This window comes from Rhinolophus ferrumequinum (genome assembly GCF_004115265.2).
Source record: "Rhinolophus ferrumequinum isolate MPI-CBG mRhiFer1 chromosome 3 unlocalized genomic scaffold, mRhiFer1_v1.p scaffold_36_arrow_ctg1_4, whole genome shotgun sequence".
In the NCBI taxonomy this organism is placed as follows: domain Eukaryota; kingdom Metazoa; phylum Chordata; class Mammalia; order Chiroptera; family Rhinolophidae; genus Rhinolophus; species Rhinolophus ferrumequinum.
The window spans coordinates 1,055,866-1,078,423 of record NW_022680354.1 but is presented as its reverse complement, the minus strand read 5'-3'; the positions used below and the strand labels follow the sequence as shown (position 1 = coordinate 1,078,423).

The window sequence follows — 22,558 nt, the reverse complement described above, 5'->3', positions numbered from 1 at the left end:
AGAAGTCCAGGAAACGGATTAAAAGCATCTATAGAAAACATTCTGTTTTACATTTTAAATTCTCTTCCTTCTGTCTTGGCTCTCCAACAAGACTGTCAACTGCGTGAGCGAGCGAGGACCTCCGACGGGTTTTGCCCAGAGCATCGTGTTAAGGTGACTTTCACGAGGTCAGTGCAAATGCTTGCTAAATCACATCTCACATCTTCTCATGCAGCAATGCAGAAAAAATAGTGCGAACAAAATACAATAGGAATTTACCACTGAAAACAGACCTAAAGCCAGCTAACACAACAAACACAATTTTTTAACAACCCTTTCGTTTGGAGGTCCTCAATAATCTACACATAAACCAAGGTTTGACCAGGACTAATCAATCTCACAGAATTCAGTTACATAACTCTGATTCTAATTGTTAAGAACTGGATAGTAACACTCTAAGGCCTCCAATATGTACATTTTAAAGGTCACAAATTGACTGGCTCAGTCACCTTCTGTCATTTTTGGGGACGAAACAGAAGCAGCCAAGGCACCGATGACGGCGGGGCCCCACTTCCAGAGGCAGCTAATAAATGTGGTTTCATAAGCTGCTGACCACAAAGACGTCTGCAAGGAAACTAAGTTTAGCCTTTAATTTATTGACTGGAACTTATCCATAAAGTAGTAGGATGCTCTATTTACCTGAGATAAAAATCATAACATCAAGGTCATGACGATCCATTCAACATGACGATCAATTCAAAAAATAAACATTTACAACATTTTTTATTGCCAAAAACCAAGGAATTCTCAAAATCAAACTGAGAGCGTAGTTTTCAACTACAACAGTATGATTTTCACCCAGGTAAAAACTGGAAGTCAGGTTACTTGTAGTTCTACGCCACCCCACCGCCGTCATGTTCTGACTAGAGACAGAGAGTGCCGTCTGAAAAGCGAACTGACCCCAGGCCCAAAGAGCCCAGGCCCACGGAGCCCAGGCCCACCGCAGGCGGCGCTAGCAGAGCCCGGCCTGCCCTCACGCGTGTTACCTTGGCACCAGACTTCTGCCCGCTTGTCTTCTTCTTACCTTGTCCTGTATACCTTGGTATCTGAGCATGAGAATAAAATGACATTTTACCACAAAGCACAAATATTTAAAAATAAAGTAATTCATAACCAAACTAAAAGATTCCTATTAGAAAATTTCTTAAACATGGAAAAATCGAATTAACATGTTCCTTTTTTAAATCCCCTTTTTTGGTCTTTTCCTAACTCTCTTCCTGCAGTGGTTTCAGCTCCCGTCGATTCCTGTCCAGCAGGTACCTGCCCCAGTGCAGCCCCCGGCCTGCCGGCCCACCCGGTGCCAGCACCGTGGAGAAGCACTCAGCACACTCCATCCAGCCCAGTCGCGAGCGACGACCTTTAACAAGCCCCGGCTTTGCCGACCTCCGTCAGGAGCGCACAAGGCGGGCTCCCCAGGTTCGGGCTGGACCCTGGGCTGGGCTACAGCTCCCTGGAGTCCCCAGTGCTCCCAGTCTGAGGAGGCACCCTGAGAAGTATTCAAAGGCCACTGAGAGAAAGAAGGCAGCTGGCAAGAAAAGGATGAGCAAAGTACCGGAATCCCAAATCCAGATCCTTCAAGACTGGAGGGGAATTGCATTTTAGCTGCCCCCAAAAAGCCCTGTCCTAAAACAGACCCACCCCAGCCCCAGCAGAGAGCTCCAGTGTCTCAGAAGTGACCACTGCCACCACAGGCCTAGGACACTGACTGAGAACCATAGACAGTAGGAGTGTGGCAGCACCTGCAGGACACATCACTGTTCTCTAAACCAACCTGAAAAATCACCACCAATTCCTGAGACTGTTTAGAGCAGGGGTGTCCGAACTGCGTCCCGCGGCCCAACTGCGTCCCGCGATCCATTTTTTATTGGCCCACAGCAAATTCCAAAAATATATTTAATTTACTTAAATAAACCAGGTGAGGCAATACATACTTCACCTCGAGTGAGTGGCCCAGCTGTTTGTGTACTTTACTGCATATGGCCCTTGGTGAAAAACGTTGAAAAAAGTTTGGACACCCCTGGTTTAGAGCAACATTTCCTAACTCAACTTAAAACATAAGATTCTTATCCTAATTCTTAAATCTTAAAAAAAAAAAAAAAAAAAAAAAAAAACTTATCTAAAGAGAATCCTCTTATATGTAAAACACACATTAATACTTTGTCTTGAAGACAACAACTTGTGGAAGGTTAGTATTGCTAATTTGCTTTAAAAAATAGTAATTTGCTAAACAGAAAACTTCCGAAAGTTCATGATAACTATTTTGGACTATGTGTTCATATTAACCCCTCTGAAGCCAGTTACTGTCACAGAAAGCAAAGCTTTCTTACAAAGGCTCTATACCTGGCAGTCCACTGAAAGGACTTTACATTTCCTCAAGACTGCGTTCTCTGTTACCGTGGTTACGGCCTCCCACAGCATCAACGGGACAAGCCTTCAAAGACCAACCTTCTCTATGGAACAGGCTAACCAGATCTCCGAGAGTAGGAACTACTACCATGTTTCCCGAAAATAAGACCGAGCCGGACAATCAGCTCTCATGCATCTTTTGAAGCAAAAATTAATATAAGACCCGGTCTTATTTTACTATAACGTAAGACCACATCTTATCTAACATAAGACCGGGTCTTATATTACTTTTTGCTCCAAAAGACGCAGTACAGCTGATTATCTGGCGAGGTCTTATTTTCGGGGAAACACAGTATCAACAGCATGATGGTCTCTCTCTTTGATTAGAAATAAAGCACAGAATTCCTTTCACTTCTAAATTTAAAAGATAAAAAGAAGCAACACCACCAAAGAACCAGCAACAAACAGAAACCACTCACCAGTGTTCTGTGCCCAGGCACCGAGGAAAAAGAAATCTAGCAGAATAATGGCTACCCTCTCCCAGATCACCTGATTTAGGGACACGACGTCTATCTATGAGGACTCTTTGTGATGTACTCCAGGACACCAGTCCACTGCGGGGGGGTGGAAACCAGAGGACAGCCCACACTCGGCTGCAACCACACCCTTTGGGGACACGGGCTGGCTCTACCAATGCACTCTCTACTCCAAGTCGCAGGGGACCGCAGCTTCCCGGCAATCATCTTTCTATCCACTCCTGCTAGTAGCACAAACACCCTTGACTTTAAATTCAAGGGTTCCACTCAACTTATTTCTCCATTATACCAAATCCCTGGAATAAGACGGCCTTACCTTTAACAATTCTCACAAATGCTAGAGGTGCCAAAGAAATGTGTACAAGTGACACTTTGGTCAACGTTGCTCAAGTAGTAGTTCGCCGTAATCAGAAGTGTCTGGACGCCGATGGGAACCACTTTGAGCACCTCTTGTAATTGCAGAAGTCAGACGTGGCTTGTATTCATCTTTTGTTATCGGTATATATCAAGTATTACAATTTTAATAGTTTTCCTTTCTTAAAATGTGTATGCATTTTTTTGGCACCCTCTGTATAACCAGAACACACAGCTTTTTTTGTAAATCCTCAAAATGGCTCATTCATATAAAAAAATCCATCATGATTTACAATTCCAAGCCTGGTCACCCATCTACATATTCAACACAATGGTTTTATATTCTAGAACCTAATATTCTCAAGCTAGGAATTTTGTAAATGAAAACTAAGTAAACCTCCTAGTTCAATGAAGGAAAAAAATGTTCAAAGCACCAAATGAGCCCAACTACTGTACAACTGTTATTTAATAGCATATTCCTTTCTATGACACAAAATTCAAAAACTACCAACAAAGCAAAATAATTAATTTTTTAAAATATATACTTCATCAAAGGGGAAAAAGCACTTTCAAGAAACTAAACAGCACTTGTGTTGCCAAACAACACAACCTATAAGAAGTAACACCAGAGGGAGCAGACCAGCCCCCGAGGGTCTCAGTGCAGGGTCTCCTTGGGTGGCCAACTCACCTTGCTGGGTGTTGTGTGTGTACTTGGTTTTCCTTCGGGTGACTTCGGTGGAGAATGTACATCAGACAGATCTAGTGCACCCTAAAATAGCCACAGTTTAAAATTAAAACGTATTTTAAAATAAACATAAATATACTATTAACAATTATATCTCAACAGAATTTCAGCTTATAAAACCACTATACATGTTGGTATGTTTATTTCTTCCTGACTGATGTAAACATACTTCAATTTTCCCCTAATTTTAATTAAAAAACCACAACAAAATAAAATTCAATTAGATCCCAACTACCTACGTTGTCACTTCATCAGTTGGCATTTAAATATGCCCCCAGCTTCCTTTCCAGCAGGAAGCCCCTGTCCCAGGGTCCTGGGATTCTTCAACAGCTGGTCTTCCTCCCGCTTCGTTTTGTCTCTAGACGGCATAACAAACAGCCAGCCTCTCGTGCAACGTGCTCTCCTCAAATGGCACAACTCGCCTTCCTCCTTCACACCCATCACTTCCTTTTCATTTCTTAGAGCACAGGTTCCGGTCCAGCTGCCTCTGCCCGACTTCACAGAGCTAAATGGATACTAAAGAATACTCTAACAAGTGGACGGGCAACTCCCTGGGCTGAAACCAAGGAGTCTGCGGAAGAGAGAAGTGTGGAAGAAGAACGAGCGCTGGGGGGGTCTTCTGTCTCCTATGGCTTCCACTATTGACACAAGTAAAGAGAATCAAGCCCTGTTTTTCACACGGGACTCCAGTGGCTGGAGGGTGAAGCAGGCGGGTATGTCACGTGAAGAGTATGAGGCTCTGGTCTCGAGCTGGGGCGAGGATTGAGCTGGCCTCGGGAGCCATCCGACAGTAATGGTGCAGTCAGGAACAGTAAGGAGGACGGCCAGTCTGTGTGGTCACCACACGCCACGCACTGCTCCCAGGCCGTCCCTGTGCTGAGCCCTTCAGCCCTCCCACTACAAACCCAAACACTGATACTTCTCTTAGCTCCATCCCACAGGTGAGGGACCTAAGGGACAGGAAGCTTAAGTGACTTCAGATGGCCACACACAGGACGTGGCAGACCTGGGAGGCGAACCTAATCAGTCTGGCCCCAGAGTCCAAGCTGGTCCTGGGAGGCTGACGAAGGGAGAGCACACAGGCAGAAAATGTGAGCAACCCAGGGGTGAACCCAAGAGCAAGTAAGAAAAGAAATGAAAGGTTGGTAAAGAGACAGAGGTCAGGGCCACAGAAGCCAGATGTCGCCACCAGCTGCAGACTGCTGGCTCAGGAGAAAGCAGGTACCAAACTGTTTAGGATTCTTTACATTTCTGGCTCTCTTATTGACTACCGTCTAGAACAATGCCCGTCACATAATAAGCACATACAAAAACTCGTCATATAATTACGCAGGAATGAAACGGAAACGCACGGGCTGTGGTGACCACCTGTGCCCTGGACAGGCTGGGGGGCTGGCTGGCAACTCCCACTGCCAGCTGTGGTCCTGTTTCCCGCCCTCTCATCAGCTTCCACGTCCTTCCGGAAACACCCTTCTCAGTCCTCATACCGAGGCTGAGTTTAACAAACTTTCACCATGAAACCACCACTGCCCCCTTTTAACTAAAACTCACTACTCAGGATGCTGAGAACTAATCGTTATTCTATGCTACTTCCTCCACAGCCATAGACCATTGTCTAAATGCCCATTTTCTTATGAAAGCATCTTACCTGGAATAGCTCTCAACTCTTCTAGTACATGTTTAATTAAAAGAATCTATTTATTATGCCTCAGATGCAACGAGTACTCAGTCAAGTTTACTGACTTCCAAAGATTCTACCAGAAAACATACTCTGAGCCTCTCCAAACGGAATGAATGGCAGCCATAGCCCTGCACATTCTTACCTGTAAACTTGTGACTGAAAGCACACACTTAACCAGGTATCTGGACCAGTTAGGGTGCTGTCTACATCGAGAATAGTATCTTTATATAAAGCTAATGTATGTAAATAGAAATCAGACCATTAATCTCATTAGCAGTATTGCTAAAAGGAAAGGATAAGAGTAAGAAAAGTAATGGCTAATTCAAAAAACAGAAATTTAACAATGTTTAGAAACTCAGCAAAATCAATTGCTTAAACAGTTTCAGGCATAGTTTAAACAAGCCTTTCAGTTCAGACTTAGCTAATGAGCACGTACATAGCGCAGCCCTTTCCTGTTTGGGACAGTAACAAGGTTGGGCGCCATCCCATTCCATAGGCACCGACTCCTGTGTGGAAGGAAGCCTTACAACGCCCCCAGTGTGCTGTCCTGTCCCCCGCCCCCGTTCTCAGAGGAGGACCCGGGAAAGGAGCAGCGCCAGGCGGCGGAGCAGCTGGGGTGGGTCCCCCACAGCCAGGCCCAACACTGCTGAGTGTCAATCCACAGAGCAGGGCCAGCAGCAGCCTGAGTGGCCACCTCTCTGATTTTCACTGAAATGTGCATCTGTACAATCTGAGTGTGCTTCAGTTTGTTTTTAAGGAACAGCCTTTTTTATTTAAACCTTGATTCGCTACGTATGCACTAATCTGCATGGCTACACTAGGTAGCCAATAATTAAAGAAATAACAAAGGATAGGATTGTACTTACTTCCCCATTGGTTGGCCCTTTCTCTTTCTGTTGACAACGTCTGATCACTTCTAATAATAAGGGTCCACCCACAGTCCCTTCTGCTTCAATAATACCTAAATCTCGGGCTAAAGTCTCTCGACCTTCAAGACCTTGAAACTAGGGAAAAAATAAGATGTAAAAATAAGCTACAAGTGCACAAAAATATAGCAAAATTATTTTTAGAGTTTAAAGAAAAATATTTCCAGAACTCAAAAACATCTCTAAACTCAGAGAGCGTTTTCCTGATGAATGAAATGTCCATTTTTATAAATTATATACATCTGGGGGCAGGGGGACTGAGTAATAGTGGCCATGGGAGCCATAAGTTCACCCCTCCCTGAGGCTCACTCCCAAATACACACTCACTGAATGAAACAGTGGGCTCCAACACCCACACTGTTCAGTGGTATTTTTTTCTTTTCACAGGAAGCAGCGTTGCTCATGTGATTGTTAAAAACCCATAAAATACACCACCACTCATGAGCAAATTTCTACTTGAAATTCTGCATATGGGAAATGCAAGAGTCAATTTTTTTTAAATTATGTATTTCTTTTACCAAGTCTCTACATTCAAAGTCTACATTAACAGGTGCAGTCTAACTCTTAACAAATTAACTCTACAATAACGCTCGTTTCGAGTTCATAAAATAGGGACTCAGATGGCTTTTAGGAAAAACCGCTAACTACAAAGAATAATCTTTATGCAAGACACTGTAAGTTGTCCAATTTTGTTAACTTTCAGCTTATAATGAACTCATTTGTGTCAGTCTTCAAAGGTAGATGTAAATAAAAGGCATCATTCTTACTGTGCTAGTTTCAGGTTGAAACACGGCCAAGGTGAAGTCAAGATTAAAAAACTGAAGAAATTCTGCAACCAGACTAGCCACCAGCCGGCCTGCGAAGGGCGAGAGGGAGAGAGATGGTGAGTAGGTCTGAGCCCTGGGGCTTCTTCACTAACGCTGTCAAAAGGGGTAAACTAAATTAATGGGAGAAAAGAGGCTTCTCAATATAAATGGACTTCAGTGTTCTGCTTCTTACAGTAAAACTGGTTTCATCCAACAGTTTCCCATGACCAATAAAATTTATAACAACTTAATAGTTGTCCAATAAAATATGATTTTAAAGTAAGGACCTATAAGAATCAGACTTCAAACAATAACCTGAAATTCCTGAGAGTCAAGATTTGAAAATTCAGAGACAGACAAAATAAACAAGAACAAGCTAAACATCTTACCATCTTTCGTATTTAAAAATTTTTCCAGGCTTTCATTGACTAAAGGCGTTTTGTTCTGTTAAAAAATGAAAGACTGTAAGTGTCATGTGATTACCCTAAGAACAACTACAAAATATGGTTTAAAGTTTAATTTTTTTAGCAAAGATGAAAGTAAAATATTGTCCTTCATAAAATGATGGCTAACCCCATTCCACAACTGATTACTAAAAGAACTGTTTTGTGCTATTTAATAATATCTCAAAGTTAATAAAAGAAAGCCACATATAGATTTGTGCTTATTTTTAATTTTTAAATGTTTTATAAATTGATTAAACTGCTTTAGAAGCTAGATCTTCAAATACTCATGTGAAATGACCTCAACTTTACTTAAAAAAACTGATTATTGTTTCAAATATATGAAGTTTGCTATTTTGTCATCTTAGATATGTACCATTTGTGGCATACTTATTATGAACAAGACTTTAATTATACACTTACAATCCCCAGTCCATTCTGTAAAGTATGTGAGATGACTTTACGTATTGCACAGGCCAATTTATGCTTGTCATTAGACAATTATTTGAGTAAAGAAAAATGCTGAGCACAGCAAAGCTTCTTTAAGCAGACCACGTGAATTACAGGCACAGCAGCAGTCTTACACAGGCTGCCGTAAAATGGCGCCAGCACTCTGGACAGCGATGGGGGCGTTTTTACAAAGTTAAACGTGCCCCTGCCAAATGCTCCACCGCTAGGTATTTTCTCAAGAGCAAAGAGAGCACAGACCCAAGCAACAAACATGTACATGAATGTTCACAGCAGCCATATTTATAAGAGTTGAAAACTGGAAACAACCCAAATGTCCATCAACAATTTGTGAATGACTAGATAAACTGTCATAGATTCATACAATGGAATACTACACAGGAATCAAATGGAATGAACTACTCCTCATACAAATGACAGTATGAGTCCATCTCAAATGCATTATGCTGAATGAAAGCAGCCAGACCAAAAACAAAAAGGAAAAACGTCCGGATTGTGTGATTCCATTTGCACAGCTTTGAGGAACACTTGGGTGCCAGAGTTGGAGGTGGAGGTGGAGGTATTACCAAGGGGCTGGAAGAAATTTTTGCGGGTCATGGATATGTTCACCATCTTGACTGTGCCATGGGTGCGTAAGTATGTTATAATGTATCAAATTGTACATTTTAAGTATGCTGAGTTTACTGTAGGTCAAGTGTACCTCAATCAAGTTTTAAGAAAACCCAAAAAAGATAAGGGGAAAGATCACAAAGGTCCTCAGTAGGCTGGTCCAGGAAATTTGAAGACATTGGGTCAACTGAAATATTTGAAGAAAACGGAGGGGCAAGATCAAACGTGAGTTAGGACTAGCCAGTCTAGGAGCGATGTGGAGGAAAGACGTCAGGACTACCAGTGAAGGAGAGAAGGCAGGGGTCAAGTGATTTGGAAAGATCAAGCGCAGGCCAGGAGGTCAGCAGAGAACCTCCTCAGACACCTCAGGTACAGAACTGACAGACATGTGGAAAGAAGAGCAAGGGCTCTCGGATTTCCAACTTGGATAAGTGACGGTCCCCGTAGGCAAACAGTGTGACCTACAGTCGGCAGCTCAGGAGGGCGATAAGGCCCAGAGATACAGGGCTGAGTTACTGAGGTGGTCAAGGTCACCCAGGCAGAGAACCCAGACAGGGACTGTGGATACTGCACCAAGAATTCAAGTGCGGTGTCCAGGAAAAGGTCATGCTGCAAAAACCAAGGAATGCACAAAGGAAAAAGAAAGAGAAAAAAGTCCCAAAATTCAAAGATTTTCAGGAAGGAAGAAGGAATTAAGAATGTCAAATGCCACAAAGAGCCACTAAGATAGGTAAGAACATATACTCACTTAGGATTCTTCTTGACAGCAGCAAAAGAAAGTACTAAGGTGTAGCATAAGACGTTAATGGATTAAAAGGTGCCTGGAATATAAATCGTATAAGACATACACATTCTTTCAAAACTTGACAGTGGGGGGAAAAAAGTGGTATTAAAAGCAGAACATGAGACGAGGGCAACAGCTTTCTCCTTGAGATATAAACTTGTTTCCACGCTCAAAAGAGCCAACAAAGAGGGAGGAGCCGAGAGTACCAGCACGGCAAACCCAGAGAAAGTGATGATTCTTGGTGAAGAAAGAGCCTCCGATAGCAAGCAGGAAGGAAAGAAGTGCAGCGTGCAGACGCAGGGTAGCTGGAGGACACACACAGTGAGGGCTTGACGCCTGAGGCTTCTGTTTCCCTGCAAGGGAGAGACAAGACCCGCTGTCAAGATGAAGAAGGGGGTCGGGCAGAAGGCTATGGTGAGGCTGGAGTGGGAGCTGCTACGCAGACAGCAGAGGCCTGGGCCTGACAGGGCCCTGCTCAGGTTGCAACCACCGTTCAGTGACACCAGCAATCCACAGGCTTGGGTGACAAACAAGAAGGGAGTTAGTTTGTTGAATTAAGTGACCAATGAGATTTACCAAGTATAGCGGGAAGGCCAGGCAGTCAGGCTTCTGGAGATCTGGACCATGGGGTCCAGACCAGTCAGGGCCGAACGGCAGCCAAGAGAGGACTGATGCTTGGATGAACACCCAAGAGCCAAGAGCTGAAGAGGTTCATGAGGTTAGAGAGGCACAGGCATCTAGGTCTGAAGAAGTGACAGGAGAGGAGGCTGATTTGTCACAGAACAAGCTGAAGACCTTCATTATGGAGTGCGTATGTGGACAAGGATCCAGGACCTTTACTCAGGGTGGTGGTGAGACTTGCAGTAGGGAGAAAAGACTAAACACTTAAATACAGAGAGGAGGCTGGACTTGTGACAGCAAGAAAGATGACATGATTTTAAAATAACTAGGTGGTCTTGACAGTTTGGGGAAAACCGGCATACTGTGTTTCCCCCAGCTGGTGGGGATTCACAATGCATAGGAAAGGTTCTGAGGAGTCCTGCAGTAAACTCTGAGAATAGAAGCATTTCTTCCACTAGCTCCCATGACCTTGTGTTTCAGATGTCCCCAATACAAGAGGATCTATGACACTTAAGATTCAGATTGGCCTCAGGAGTACTGTGGTTCCTTAACTTTCCTCAGATTGTCCCAAAGTTCTGAAATATACACAAAAAGGTTAATGTTCACTCTATTGTAAAGAAACGTAATCCTTAATAGTTCAAAATGATCCCTGCGTGCCCACGACCACGTGTAGTATTTTACAATGGATTTTAAGTAGAAACGACACAAAAATGAACATAGTCATATTAAAATTCGTAGATTTCATACCTCTACTTTTTCTTGTTCCTCTAGTGCCAAAAACACAGCTGCTCGGAGTTCAGCCTTTAAAAAAAGGGGGGGAGAGTTGGGGGGTAATGGAACAGAAACTGCTTCGAGACAATTTTCAGGACAAGAAAAGCATAGGACGTTCAGTTCCACTGGCACCACCCACACCATCTGAAGTCAAAAACGCACACTGGCAAGACAATGCTTAGTGGGCAGGTGCAAAGAGGCCAGAAAAGCCCCCAGAGGCGTTGGAACAGTGCCCCAAGCTCTCCGCGCCCCTTGGCCTTGTCCCTCCGCAGCCACCCTCCGGATTAGCCCAGCCTACGAGCCCCGACAGGTCTGAGCTGGACTCGCCGAGAAACACCCCGCCAGGCCGGCAGCCCGCCAGTTACAGCGACCCGGAGGGAACCCCGCCACCGCCCGGGACTCGAGGAGCGCCGGGCGACTCAACCGCCCGCAAGCCGCTGCTCGGCCTCCTCTCCCGCAGGCGCCGCGCGGCCCGGGGTCTCCCTGGGAGTGACCCTCGACCCCCGAGGTCGCCCGCCCCCGCCCACGGGCCCGGACCCTGCCCGGGAGGCCAGCCTGACGCACCCCGCGTCCCTTTGTGACGCCAACCGTCCACACATGCTCCACGGCCCGCAGGCGCGGCCGGCCTCCCCTCCGCCAGGCCCTGCCGGCCCGGTCTCCCGCCCCACCTTGATGCGATTCAGGACCCCGCTGTTCTCCAGCGTCTGCACCAGCAGGTCCCGCAGCTCGGTGTCCTCCTCCGCCACCACCGCAGCCGCCGTCGCCGCCATCTTGCTTCTCCAAGACAACCGGCCAAGCCGCGCCAACGGCCAACGGCCGCCGCAGATTTCTCGCGGCGTGCGGCAACGCGAACGAGACCACGCCCCGGCGCCGGTGCGCAGCCCCTCACGCCAGGGGCGGGGCCTCGGAGCGCAACCTGACGCCGGGGGCGGGGCCTAGGGCGGGGCGTCAGGGGCGGGGCTGTGGCATGGATCGGGTAGGGCGGGGCCGGGGTTTGGGGCGGAGCGAGGCCCTGGGTCCTTGGCTTGGGGGCGGGGGGACCCGGGAACTTGGAGTGAGGCAGTGGGATGGGGGCGGGGCCACTTGGTTAAAAGTAAGTTACGTTTCAGACAAGTAAGTTGATAGCACAGCCTTTGTCGTTTCCTTCCCTGCCTTGTCCTGTTTCCCCACTACCCCACCGGTGTTTCTTGGGATCTCCTCCCAAAAAACTGTTTACACTCAATTGTTGTCTCTTGGTCTGCTTCTGGGGCACTCAAACCAAGCCCCTTATCCCAGACTTAGTCATGTAAAGCAGGTCTGTGGGGACAGAGCCAGGAGTGCAGTTTCCAGGCTCTCGGCCTCACGTGGAAAGGTGCTCACTAGGGTAGTAAATGGCCATCAACTGTGATTGGATGGCCGTCAGCTGTGCCTGGTTGGCCGTCAGCTGTAACCAATGAGCAATTGGCCATTAATATAACTGCAGTGGCTACGCTAGCAGCAAATGGGGGCTGGCAAGAAGGTGGTGGCTGAGCTAGCAAGCGTGGATTGCAGTTAGCAAGTGGGGTTGGTTGGTTGACAGAGAAGTGTATGGCAGATTGCGGATAGTGTGGCTCCTGCTTCCTGTGTTTCCAACCCAGCCACCAGCGAGACTATAGTGGTATGACACCCCTATCTATGGCTCCATGGGTGTTCCTTTTAGGCCTCACCACATCCTGCGTTCTTGTGCGGGGAACGGGACAGGAGACCCCCACCTAACACCCTGCACGACCAAGGGACAGGGATGGCTTTTTGGAGGACAGGACACTTGACGTGAGATACACAATCGTAGTGGGGGGTTTACTGATGCCTGAAAAAGAAAGGGGCATTCTGCGCAGACAGAGCCTAACAGCCCAGAGCACCAAGGCCAAGAGGCACAGGGCAGTGTGCTCTGTGCAGGGATGGCAAGTGGGCTGGAGACAGGAAGTCAATGGATCAGCAAGGGCATTAGCCACTGATACTATGAGTTTGACTTTCATCTTGAAGGTGTGAAATAGCAAGCTAAACATGGTTTGAAAAGGAATGTGACATTAGCTCATTTGGGTTTTAGAAGCATCCAGAAGCAAGAGGGGAGGGGTGAGTTGGATGCAGTGACACTGGAGACAGTTGAACAATCCAGGAGCCCAGTGGGGAGAAAGACGGGCCTGGACTCCACTCGAAAAGGAAGGTTAATCGCCTATCAGGAATGCTAAAGAAAATTTGTTGTGTAGATTCTGTCGCTTATCAGGAATTCTACAGAAAATTTACTGTGCAGATTCTATTATTTCATCAGATTTCAAGGAGAAAGAGCTCACTAATTTCTTGGCATATGGAATAGCTGTAAATTCCTTGAACCTATTACCACATGCATGTAATAAAAGAAATAATAAAATTACATTTTTTTTTTTTAAGAAAGGAATGTAAGTTCCTAAAAGTCAGTCGGAGACTGCAGCATACTTCTTCTGTGACACTGTTACTACTCAGTACGGTCGTATGTATACAGAGGACCATCAATGAACAGCTGTCATTTAGCATCTACAATGAGCCATAATTTAAGCTCCATGCAGTAAATCATTAAACTTTATCTGCATGATAACCATGAACATTGTAGATGATGATATGATGAGCCAGCTGAGACTCAGAAAGGTTTGTCTAAGATCAAAAAGTTACTCAGAAAATGATGCAGCTCATTTCCTACGAGTTGAAATACTGAAATCCGGGAAAGAGAGGAACTTTTCCTAATATTCTAAACAATGAAAAGGTAAGTGTTATGTAAGCAGCGTAAACATGCTAAGTAATGAAAAGCGAACCTCCTGCCAGAGTAAAAGGACCTCGTAGGGAGGGTTGGGGGGGGCAGGGTGGGGCTCAGTGAAAGGAACAAGGAGTGAGTGAGTGGGGGCGGGGGTGAGGGAGTGATGGCGGTGGAAGGGACGCTTGATTCTTTTTTTTATTGGAAACACGTGGGATTTTCTTTATTAAATAGTCACACTTGATTCTTATTTGACTTTTTCTAGGTCTGCAACTAGAGCTCCTCTGTCAGCTAAACTACAATTCTCTATTTCATTTCTTTTAGCAGCTTTAGAAGATAACTTTCCAAGTCACTATGGTATTAATTATTTCAATTACTGCTTCATCAAAAGAGTTAATGTACCTCTTTACTCCTGGGGAGTGGCTTATATAATGAGGGAATTTGCCCTAAAATACATGCGTTTTTCCTATCATAAAATTAATAAAGTAAATTAATAAAGCTCTGTCTGAAAACATCCATTTCCTTGAGGAATTTAAGGCTGCAGATGTCGCCATCTATATAGTCGTAAACATGGGACTTTTAATATTGTTGCTTAAAATTTTTAATAATTGAAGGAAAACATACTATTACATTTAAAGAATATCCCAAATAAGCCTTAAATTAAGAAGGAAGAAATGGGAAATGCATCACTGGTTGGCTTGGCAGTTAAGACAGCTATTAACTTATTAATTTTCATATCTCACCAAAATTGATGGTTTAAGGTTAAAACGATGAAAAAAAATGCCCTTAAATGTGATACTAATTATGTGCTTCACATTTAGCTTGTTCTTATTTTTACCAATTTGGTCTCCATATTTTATGTTAGAACATTATAAAGAAGGAACAACTGCACAGTTGACGATTTTATGTTATTTAATTCACTTCCTCATCCCAGCTATTCTACATGATGCTCTTTTTTTCACAGCTTTATTGAGAAATAATTCAAATATATGTTCATCCATTTAAAGTGTACAATGATTTTGGTAGTTACGGAAATGTGTAGCATCATCACATTGTAGTTGTAGGATAGTTACGTGCCCCTAAAAGGAACCCCATACTCACTGGCATTCACTCTGCACCCCACTCCGCAGCCCTAGGCAAACATGACTCTACTTGAGGTCTCTGTAATTTTGCCTATCTGGTCAATTTCTATACACGGAATCATATAACGTGGTCTTTTGTGACCTGCTTCTCTCACGTAGCCTAATGTATTCAAGGTTCATCCATGTTGTAGCCTGTGTCCCTACTGCATTTCCTACCAACGATTAATGTTTTACTACCAATATTGGGTAATAGTCCATTGAATGGATGAACGCCTGTGGGGACAGAGTCCCAGAGAGCAGTTTCCAGGCCCTCGACCTCACGTGGAAAGGTGCTGGCTCGGGTAGTAGAGGCCATCAGCTGTGATCAGATGGCCATCAGCTGTAACCAGTTAGCCATTGGCCACTGATTCAACTGCCGTGGCTATGCTAGCAAGTGCGGATTGCAGCTAGCAAGTGGGGTTAGCAAGCACGGATGGCAGATTGCGGATCCTGTTGATCCTACTTCCTGTGTCTTGCCTGGGCCTGGCTGCCAGTGAGACTGGGGTGCAGGAAGACCCCCTGTTGGGGTACTGGCGGATGTTTACTTTTGTATCTCTACCAGCTGCCATTGAGAATATAGTGGTATGACCCCTATCTGTGGCTCCGTGGGTGTTCCTTTTTGGCCTCACCATATTCTCTGTCCACCTGCCGAGGGCTGGACCAGAGACCCTGTATTACAACGCTGTTTGTTTATTCATCAGATGATGGATATTTGCCTTGTTTCCTAGTTTGGGCTGTCAAGAACAATGCTGCTATGAAAACTCGTATACAAGCTTTTGTGTGAACATATACTTATTCAGCATATTTCAGATTGACACCTAAAATTAAAGACAACTTGCCTTTAAAAAAAAAAAAAAAGAGGAAGGACCTGGACTTATGCTGCAGCGATGGTGCAGAGAAGAGAATGGATCTGAGCTACAAATGTGCTACAGGGACCAACTCTGCAACCAGACTCTGACAGGGAGCGCAGGAGGCCAGAGCAGGGGAAATGCCTTTGACTTCCCAGTCGCACATTTTTGGCCTAGACAGTCCCTGTGTCTTTAACAGTCAAACATAGAAAAGGTGTACTGAACCACGGTGGTAGCCTTTCAGTGTGAACTTAGGAATATCCATGCTTTCTCTCTTGAGGTCAGCCATCCTGTGTGTGTCAGGGTCGGGATAGTTTACATAGAGGTGGAGAATGATTAAGGTGCTCAATGGCCTATGTGTTTCCATAAATGTTTTATAGTTTGTGCAAAAGCCAGCAGCATGCTGGGGAAGGAGAAGAAGCCTGCGTCTCTCCCATTGGAATAGTTATCACACTTACTGAAATTGCTTAGCTCATCATTTGAACAAGGACTTGATACCAGGTTTTGTGTAGCGGTTACAGAAGGAACTTTTGAGCCCCACGACACAGGTTCAAATTCACTTCTGGTGGTGTTGACTGTAGCAAGTTCCTTAATCTCTCTGTGCCCCAGTTTCCCATTTGTAAACGGGGTAAAAATCTCCCCGTGCAGGTAGTTAGAATGATAGAATGATTGCTATACGTAGGTAGAACTGAATGTCTGAAGCACAGAACATACAATAAGTATTAACTGTTAGTAGTTGTTTTGTATGTACAACCTCATTTCATTCTCTCCTTGATGTTTTTTTTTTTGAGTTACTTGTTATTTTGTTGCAACTAATGCTCAGAAAAGTTAGGTAGCTTATCCAGTGACACAGCTGGCAGCTAAGATTAACCACCAAGTCTATTCAGTTCCCAACACATACTCTTTCCACCATATGTTTTCCTCCCAGTAGTTACAGAATGTAATTTAATTAAACGAGAGAGGAAAGGTGATTCTACCTTCCCAAAGACACATTCATTGCCACCAGGGGACAGCGTGCACCATGACAAATGGCCGGGGCCCCCTTCATTGTCTTTCATTAACTGCTGAAAGGGGTGACGTGGAAGTGGACAGCTGGGGCCATCAGTTAATGGACTGTGCATTTAACTGACTTCCTTACATGAGCTGTTCCTCAATGCTGAGAAGAATAGGACAGCACTTTCGTTCTCCTCCTCTGCTTCTCTGCGGTCTTATTTATTTATTTAGCCTTACAATGCATAGCCCTCTTGATGAATTGAATCAGCCTGTTGCTAAGTGTACACATAACTGATTGTTACGGAAGCCATATCTATCCAGTCAAACCTTGAAAATGCACCTTCTCAGTGTTTCAGAAGCTGTGTACTACTCATGCTTGAAGAATCGGGGTTTTCAAAAATGACTTTGAATAGCTGTTACTATATTTTGAGTCACTATTTTAACCCATTACTTAAATGTCTTTAACATTTAAGCTCAGAATTTGGCCAGCGCATGAAGGCTAAGATAAATTAATTAAAGCCATTAGATACCAGTACTATTTTAATTCCAAACTGGGTGCTTTAAAACCCTAGTTATAAGCTGAAAAATTCTGTTTTAAATTACTTAAATTATGTAAAATTGGTATAAATCATAAAGTGCAGAGAACTTAAATTTTCCGTTCTGTTTGTCAAGGAACTATCCTAGGAGCCACTCAAATGCTAACCAATAGAAAGGAAGCCTCTAAAAGGACAAAGAATGAAAAATTCAGAGACTTTATATTTGTCTCTGGTTTCTCTTGCAAAACATTGCCTGTGAGATACAGACACACACACACACATATGCACACACGTACACACACATATATGTATATATACACATCACATGTGTGTGCTGGTTGAAAATATCTTTTATTTTTTATACATGTTTTAAAAATTAGTTTCAGGTGTACAAAACAATGCAATAGTTAGACATTTGTCCCCTCACAAAGTGATAACCCCCCACCCAATCTATTAATCCTCTGACATGGTACATATCTATTACAATTCCATTGCCTCTATTCCCTATGTTGTACTCCATACCCTGTGACTATATATATATATATATATATATATATATATATATATATATATATATATTAAATTATAGTTGATATATAGTACTATTCAGCTTCAGCTTCAGGTGTACAGTGCAGTGGTCAGGCATCTACACCGTCCATGAAGGGGTCTCCCTAATAAGACAAGTGTCCATCTGACACCCTACAAAATCTTTACAACATTACTGATGATATTCCCCCACTGTCTTTCGTGTCCCCGTGGCGATCTTGTAGTTACCAATTTATGCTGCCTAATCCTCTCCCCTTCTCCCTCATCCCCACCCGCCTCCCTTCTAGCAACCATCAGTTTTTCCTCTATATCTGAGACTATTTCTGTTTACTTTGCTCATTTATTCAGATCTTTAGATTCCACATATAAGTGAGATCATATGGTATTTGTCTTTCTCCGACTGAATTATTTCACTTAGCATAATGTTCTCTAGGTCCATCCACATCGTTGCAAATTGTAAGATTTCATTCTTCTTTATAGCCAAGTAATATTCCATTGTATAAATGTACCACAGTTTCTTAATCCAATCGTCTACCGATAGGCATTTTGGTTGTTTCCAAGTTTTAGCTATTGTAAACAGTGCTGCAGTAAACATAGGGGTGCATATATTTTTTCGAATTACCATCTTGGATTTCTCTGGATAGATACCTAAGAGTAGAATTGCTGAGTCATAAGGTAGTTCCATTTCCAGTTTTTTGAGATACCTCCATACTGATTTCCATAGTGGCTGGACCAATCTGCAATCCCACCAACAGTGCACCAGGGTTCCCTTTTCTCCACATCCTCACCAGCACTTGTTGTTTGTTGATTTATTGATGATAGCCATTCTGACCGGAGTGAGATGGTATCTCATTGTGGTTTTTATTTGCATTTCTCTAAAGATTAGAGAGGTTGAGCATTTTTTCATGTGTCTGTTTGCCATCTGTATGTCTTCTTTGGAGAAATGTCTCTTCATGTCCTCTGCCCATTTTGTAATTGGGTTGTTTGTTTTTTTGGAGTTTGCAGAATGAGTGTTTTATAAATTTTGGATATTAACCCCTTATCAAATGTATCATTGACAATTATCTTCTCCCATTCAGTAGGTTGCCTTTTTGTTTTATTGATGGTTTCCTTTGCTGTGAAAAACGTTTAAGTTTGGTGTAATCCCATATATTTTTTCTTTTACTTCCCTTGCCCAAGGGAATATATCAGTAAAAGTATTACTCAGAGTAATGTCTGCATTTTTACTCCCTATATTTTCTTGTAGAAGGAAAATATCTCTTCTATAGATGATGACACTATAGTCATTCCAGTAATCTATTCGCTCAACACATGTTGACGCCTATGCCTGGCGTCTATTTGGGGGAAATAAGTACAAAAAGAAAACGGTTGCTTTCCTGAAAGGGTCTGTGATCTACTGAGACAAACACTTGTAAATGGTCCGTAAGCGGCACACAAGTGCAGCAGTGTGGGAAGTGTGACAGAGGAGGCTGGGTGACTGCTGTGTGGACGCGGAAAGAGAAGCGGCTACGCTGCCCCTGAGACACACCTGAGCTGGATCTTCAAGGGGAGGAGGGGTTTAGGGGCAGACAACACAAGGAAGCCTGTTCCAGGTGGGGAGTGGAGAGGACTGTGCGGCCCTTCCGTGTCCAGGGCCCTTGAACAATAGCTGGACTCGGCCAAAGCGGAGTTCGTACAGGCAGTGGGGAGAACAGGTTGAACGGGATGGGGGTCATCATGAAGGAATTGCCGAGCTAAGAAGTCTGGAATGTACCCAACAGCCGACAACGGGACACTGAGAACTCTCGGAGGAGAAGTCATCAGGCTACATTCAGAAATGCACTCTGGTGGGAGTGGTCTTAGAATAACAGGGATTTGTTTTAACCTGGTGTGGTGAGCCAGGCAGACACAGAAATGACTGTCATGGAGGATGAAGTTTATCTTCAGGGAGCCCTAGAAGCAGGAGGCAGGACACACCATGCCACACCATTCGTGCCACACGGGGGAGCACTGTACTGGTCAGGATGCAAGGGTGAGGGACGCATGGTCAAGAGCCTTTATTGCGGATTCCGTGGGCAGGACCAGGAGAGACAGGGTGTCAGGGTGAGCATCGGCTAGTTGGAATGATCCCGGCAGGCTCTGCAGCACAGCACGGGGGCTGTCCCTGGTTGTCTGGTACCTGCCCTTGTGGAAGAGCAGGAGGATGTGGTCCGAGTGTGAAAGCCATAGCGGAGGTGGTGGGGGTGGGGCTCTGGGTTGGTTGCTTTGCACATGAAAGGCTTTCTCTAAGGTGAGGTTCCACTGGCTCTAGGAATTATCTGCCGGGGGAGGGCTAGTCCCTCCAGTCACCACTGCCCCAGCTGTCAAAGTATCCAAAACAAGAAGAAAAAAGACGTGCTTCATGCAGGAGTGTGGGTGGAGGTTGCGAGCTCCTGTAAGGCAGTCACCACGATTCAGTCTCTTCCTGAAAGTCGAGGGGACATGAACCCCTCGGCAGGGCCCTGCGTCCCTGCATCGTACTCATGACACGAGTGGAGAACAAAGTCCCAGCACACAGGGTCAGATAGAGTGAGTAACCCAGCTTTATTTGGGACCCAATGTCCCTCCAGAGGCTAGTGCTCTGGTCAGCACAGAAGGTTACACAGAATAGAATAGGATTTATTAAGGAACCGAGTCCCAGAGTCAATTGAGGTGGAGAAGGTCCCTTGTCCAGGAGAGACGACTGGGCCCACGCTGGGTCTGAGGCGAGCTGGTCTTGCAGGGAAGAACTTCGGAGAGTCCCGGAGTATCGCGGCTTGCACCTCGCACAGGACTCTGTCGGGTAGTGTCTCACCCAGAGCCTCGCAGAGGGGCTTAGCCGAGCGCCCAGTCAGACCGCTCACAGCACTGCTCTGGAGTTCTGCTTTTATCCCCTTTTCCCTGGACTTGTTTACCTCTTAGGTGATAACCAGAAGTTGCTTGGTAAATGAGTTTATCACTCAATTTTGTTACGCTCAGTTTCACACAAAACCATGTTTTTTACTTCACTCTTAGCAGTCTCACACATGTGTGGCCATAGTCCTGTCCCTACTAGTAAACAACTTGCTTTGTAAACCTCAATCCAGCATATGTAATACATTTTATATGCTCTATACATGCCATCCCCTGATTTCTGAAATGTTACAAAGAAAACTTTGAGGAAATCACAATTATTGTGTTTTAGCAAAAAGTTTACCTGTGCAACAGGTGTGTATTATATACTTCAGCAAATATCATCCAAAAATAATACATATCATAAAAAGCAAAATTTCTCTAGGTCCACCCCAAACATTTCCAACGATAGAGTTCCAGGTATTGCAAAAGAAATACACAGGGTTGGTTATATGTGTTCCACGAGCCACAACAAGTGTGTAGGCGCAGGGGTCTCTTCATGAGTCCCCAGAAGGAACAAGCTGTATTTAATCCAGTGGCCAGGCCTTCCTTGGATAACCCTGCATTCACGGTATAAACCAAGGCCTGTGTTTTGGTTGTATGTGCCTCCAGTGCGTGGAGGTGTTTCATGGTGTCATCATGAGGGGTCTTTAGCACGTCCAGATTTTGATGAATAGTTTCCTGACTGTGGTGGAATTAATCCAAGGAACTGGTTTGCTAGTATCTGCCACCGTGGGTGGAAGGAAGAGGTATGAGAAATGTGTACTAGTAGAAGTCATGTAACTATGGCCATTAAAAGAAATGTTAATATTCAAAACATGAACGCAAGTTGTAAAGGTTAACTTGTTATCTGACATGGCTATACGATTAAAATAGAATAACTGAGATATGTTTTGTGTACCCAAAATCCATGCGCCATCACCCAAGCTCTTTAGAAATGTTGGGGTTTCAATTTGTACCACAGGAATATCAGAAAAGGTAACTTCCACAGGTTGCACAGTGAAGTAAATAGATGAAGTTAAAGGATGTACAAGATCTCTAGAAAGGTAATAGCTTTGCAGATAAAAGGGGCTTTCAAGAGGAACAGAGGTCTGTCCCTGAATTGTGATGGGTGTCGCATAAGTGTCATAGAAAAGTACTGAAGCTGTATCTATTCGTTCTATTAGATTTACCTGACATTCACCATCGGCTGGACAGCCAGATGGTCTGGAGTAATCCATTTCTAACAGAGAAGAAGTGCTCCAAGAATCAGTAGATGCAACACCACAATTAAGGAGTCTCTGAATGTCAGCATAGGCAAGCTGCAGCAAGGTGTACATTTTATCACAGTGTCCTCTTAGCGGGTTTTTGAAGTATTGGGATCTAAGAAAGAAAACATTGTGTTCTAACTGCTCATATTGTTCTTGTAGTCATTGAGTTTTCATAAGTGCATAGATAAAAGAAGCAAGAATACTTAAAAGTCGGGAGATTCGGTTCGCTTTGCGGCACTGTAACTGTCCGCGTCCTCCTGGAGTCCAGTAAGTACTCCCTCCTGCATCACCGATTATATTCTGTGGGGAGAGTTTATTTTTATGATCCTTAATGGTGACTTTATAAGGAAATTTACAAGGTTTGTTGTCAATTGGCAAATTGACAATGTCTGGTGAGTGATTTAGATACTAGGAGTGAGGTGGCTCACGACCAAGTCTTTCCCTTTGATTTGATTGGAAACATGCAACATCCAGTGCCGATTAAAAAGAAGAATGTTGCTCCG

General features: G+C 44.4%; 1 protein-coding gene across 7 annotated transcripts in view; it reads right to left on the bottom strand.

Annotated features, from left to right (window-relative positions):
* Positions 1-12,004, bottom strand: part of CEP43 (centrosomal protein 43) — a 29,179-nt gene extending 17,175 nt beyond the window's left edge. For 2 of the 7 annotated variants that reach the window (XM_033100418.1, XM_033100419.1), the window contains exons 1-7: positions 11,798-12,004; positions 11,106-11,159; positions 7,823-7,877; positions 7,395-7,483; positions 6,568-6,705; positions 3,964-4,044; positions 1,026-1,085 (exon numbers count right to left, since the gene is read on the bottom strand). In XM_033100418.1, the coding sequence (XP_032956309.1) occupies positions 1,026-1,085; positions 3,964-4,044; positions 6,568-6,705; positions 7,395-7,483; positions 7,823-7,877; positions 11,106-11,159; positions 11,798-11,899 (579 nt within the window). In that variant the 5' untranslated portion in view covers positions 11,900-12,004. The remainder of the gene's footprint in view (positions 1-1,025; positions 1,086-3,963; positions 4,045-6,567; positions 6,706-7,394; positions 7,484-7,822; positions 7,878-11,105; positions 11,160-11,797) is intronic. The other 5 variants (XM_033100423.1, XM_033100424.1, XM_033100421.1 and 2 more) reach the window with 4 other exon arrangements.
* Between the last annotated feature and the right edge of the window lie 10,554 nt (positions 12,005-22,558).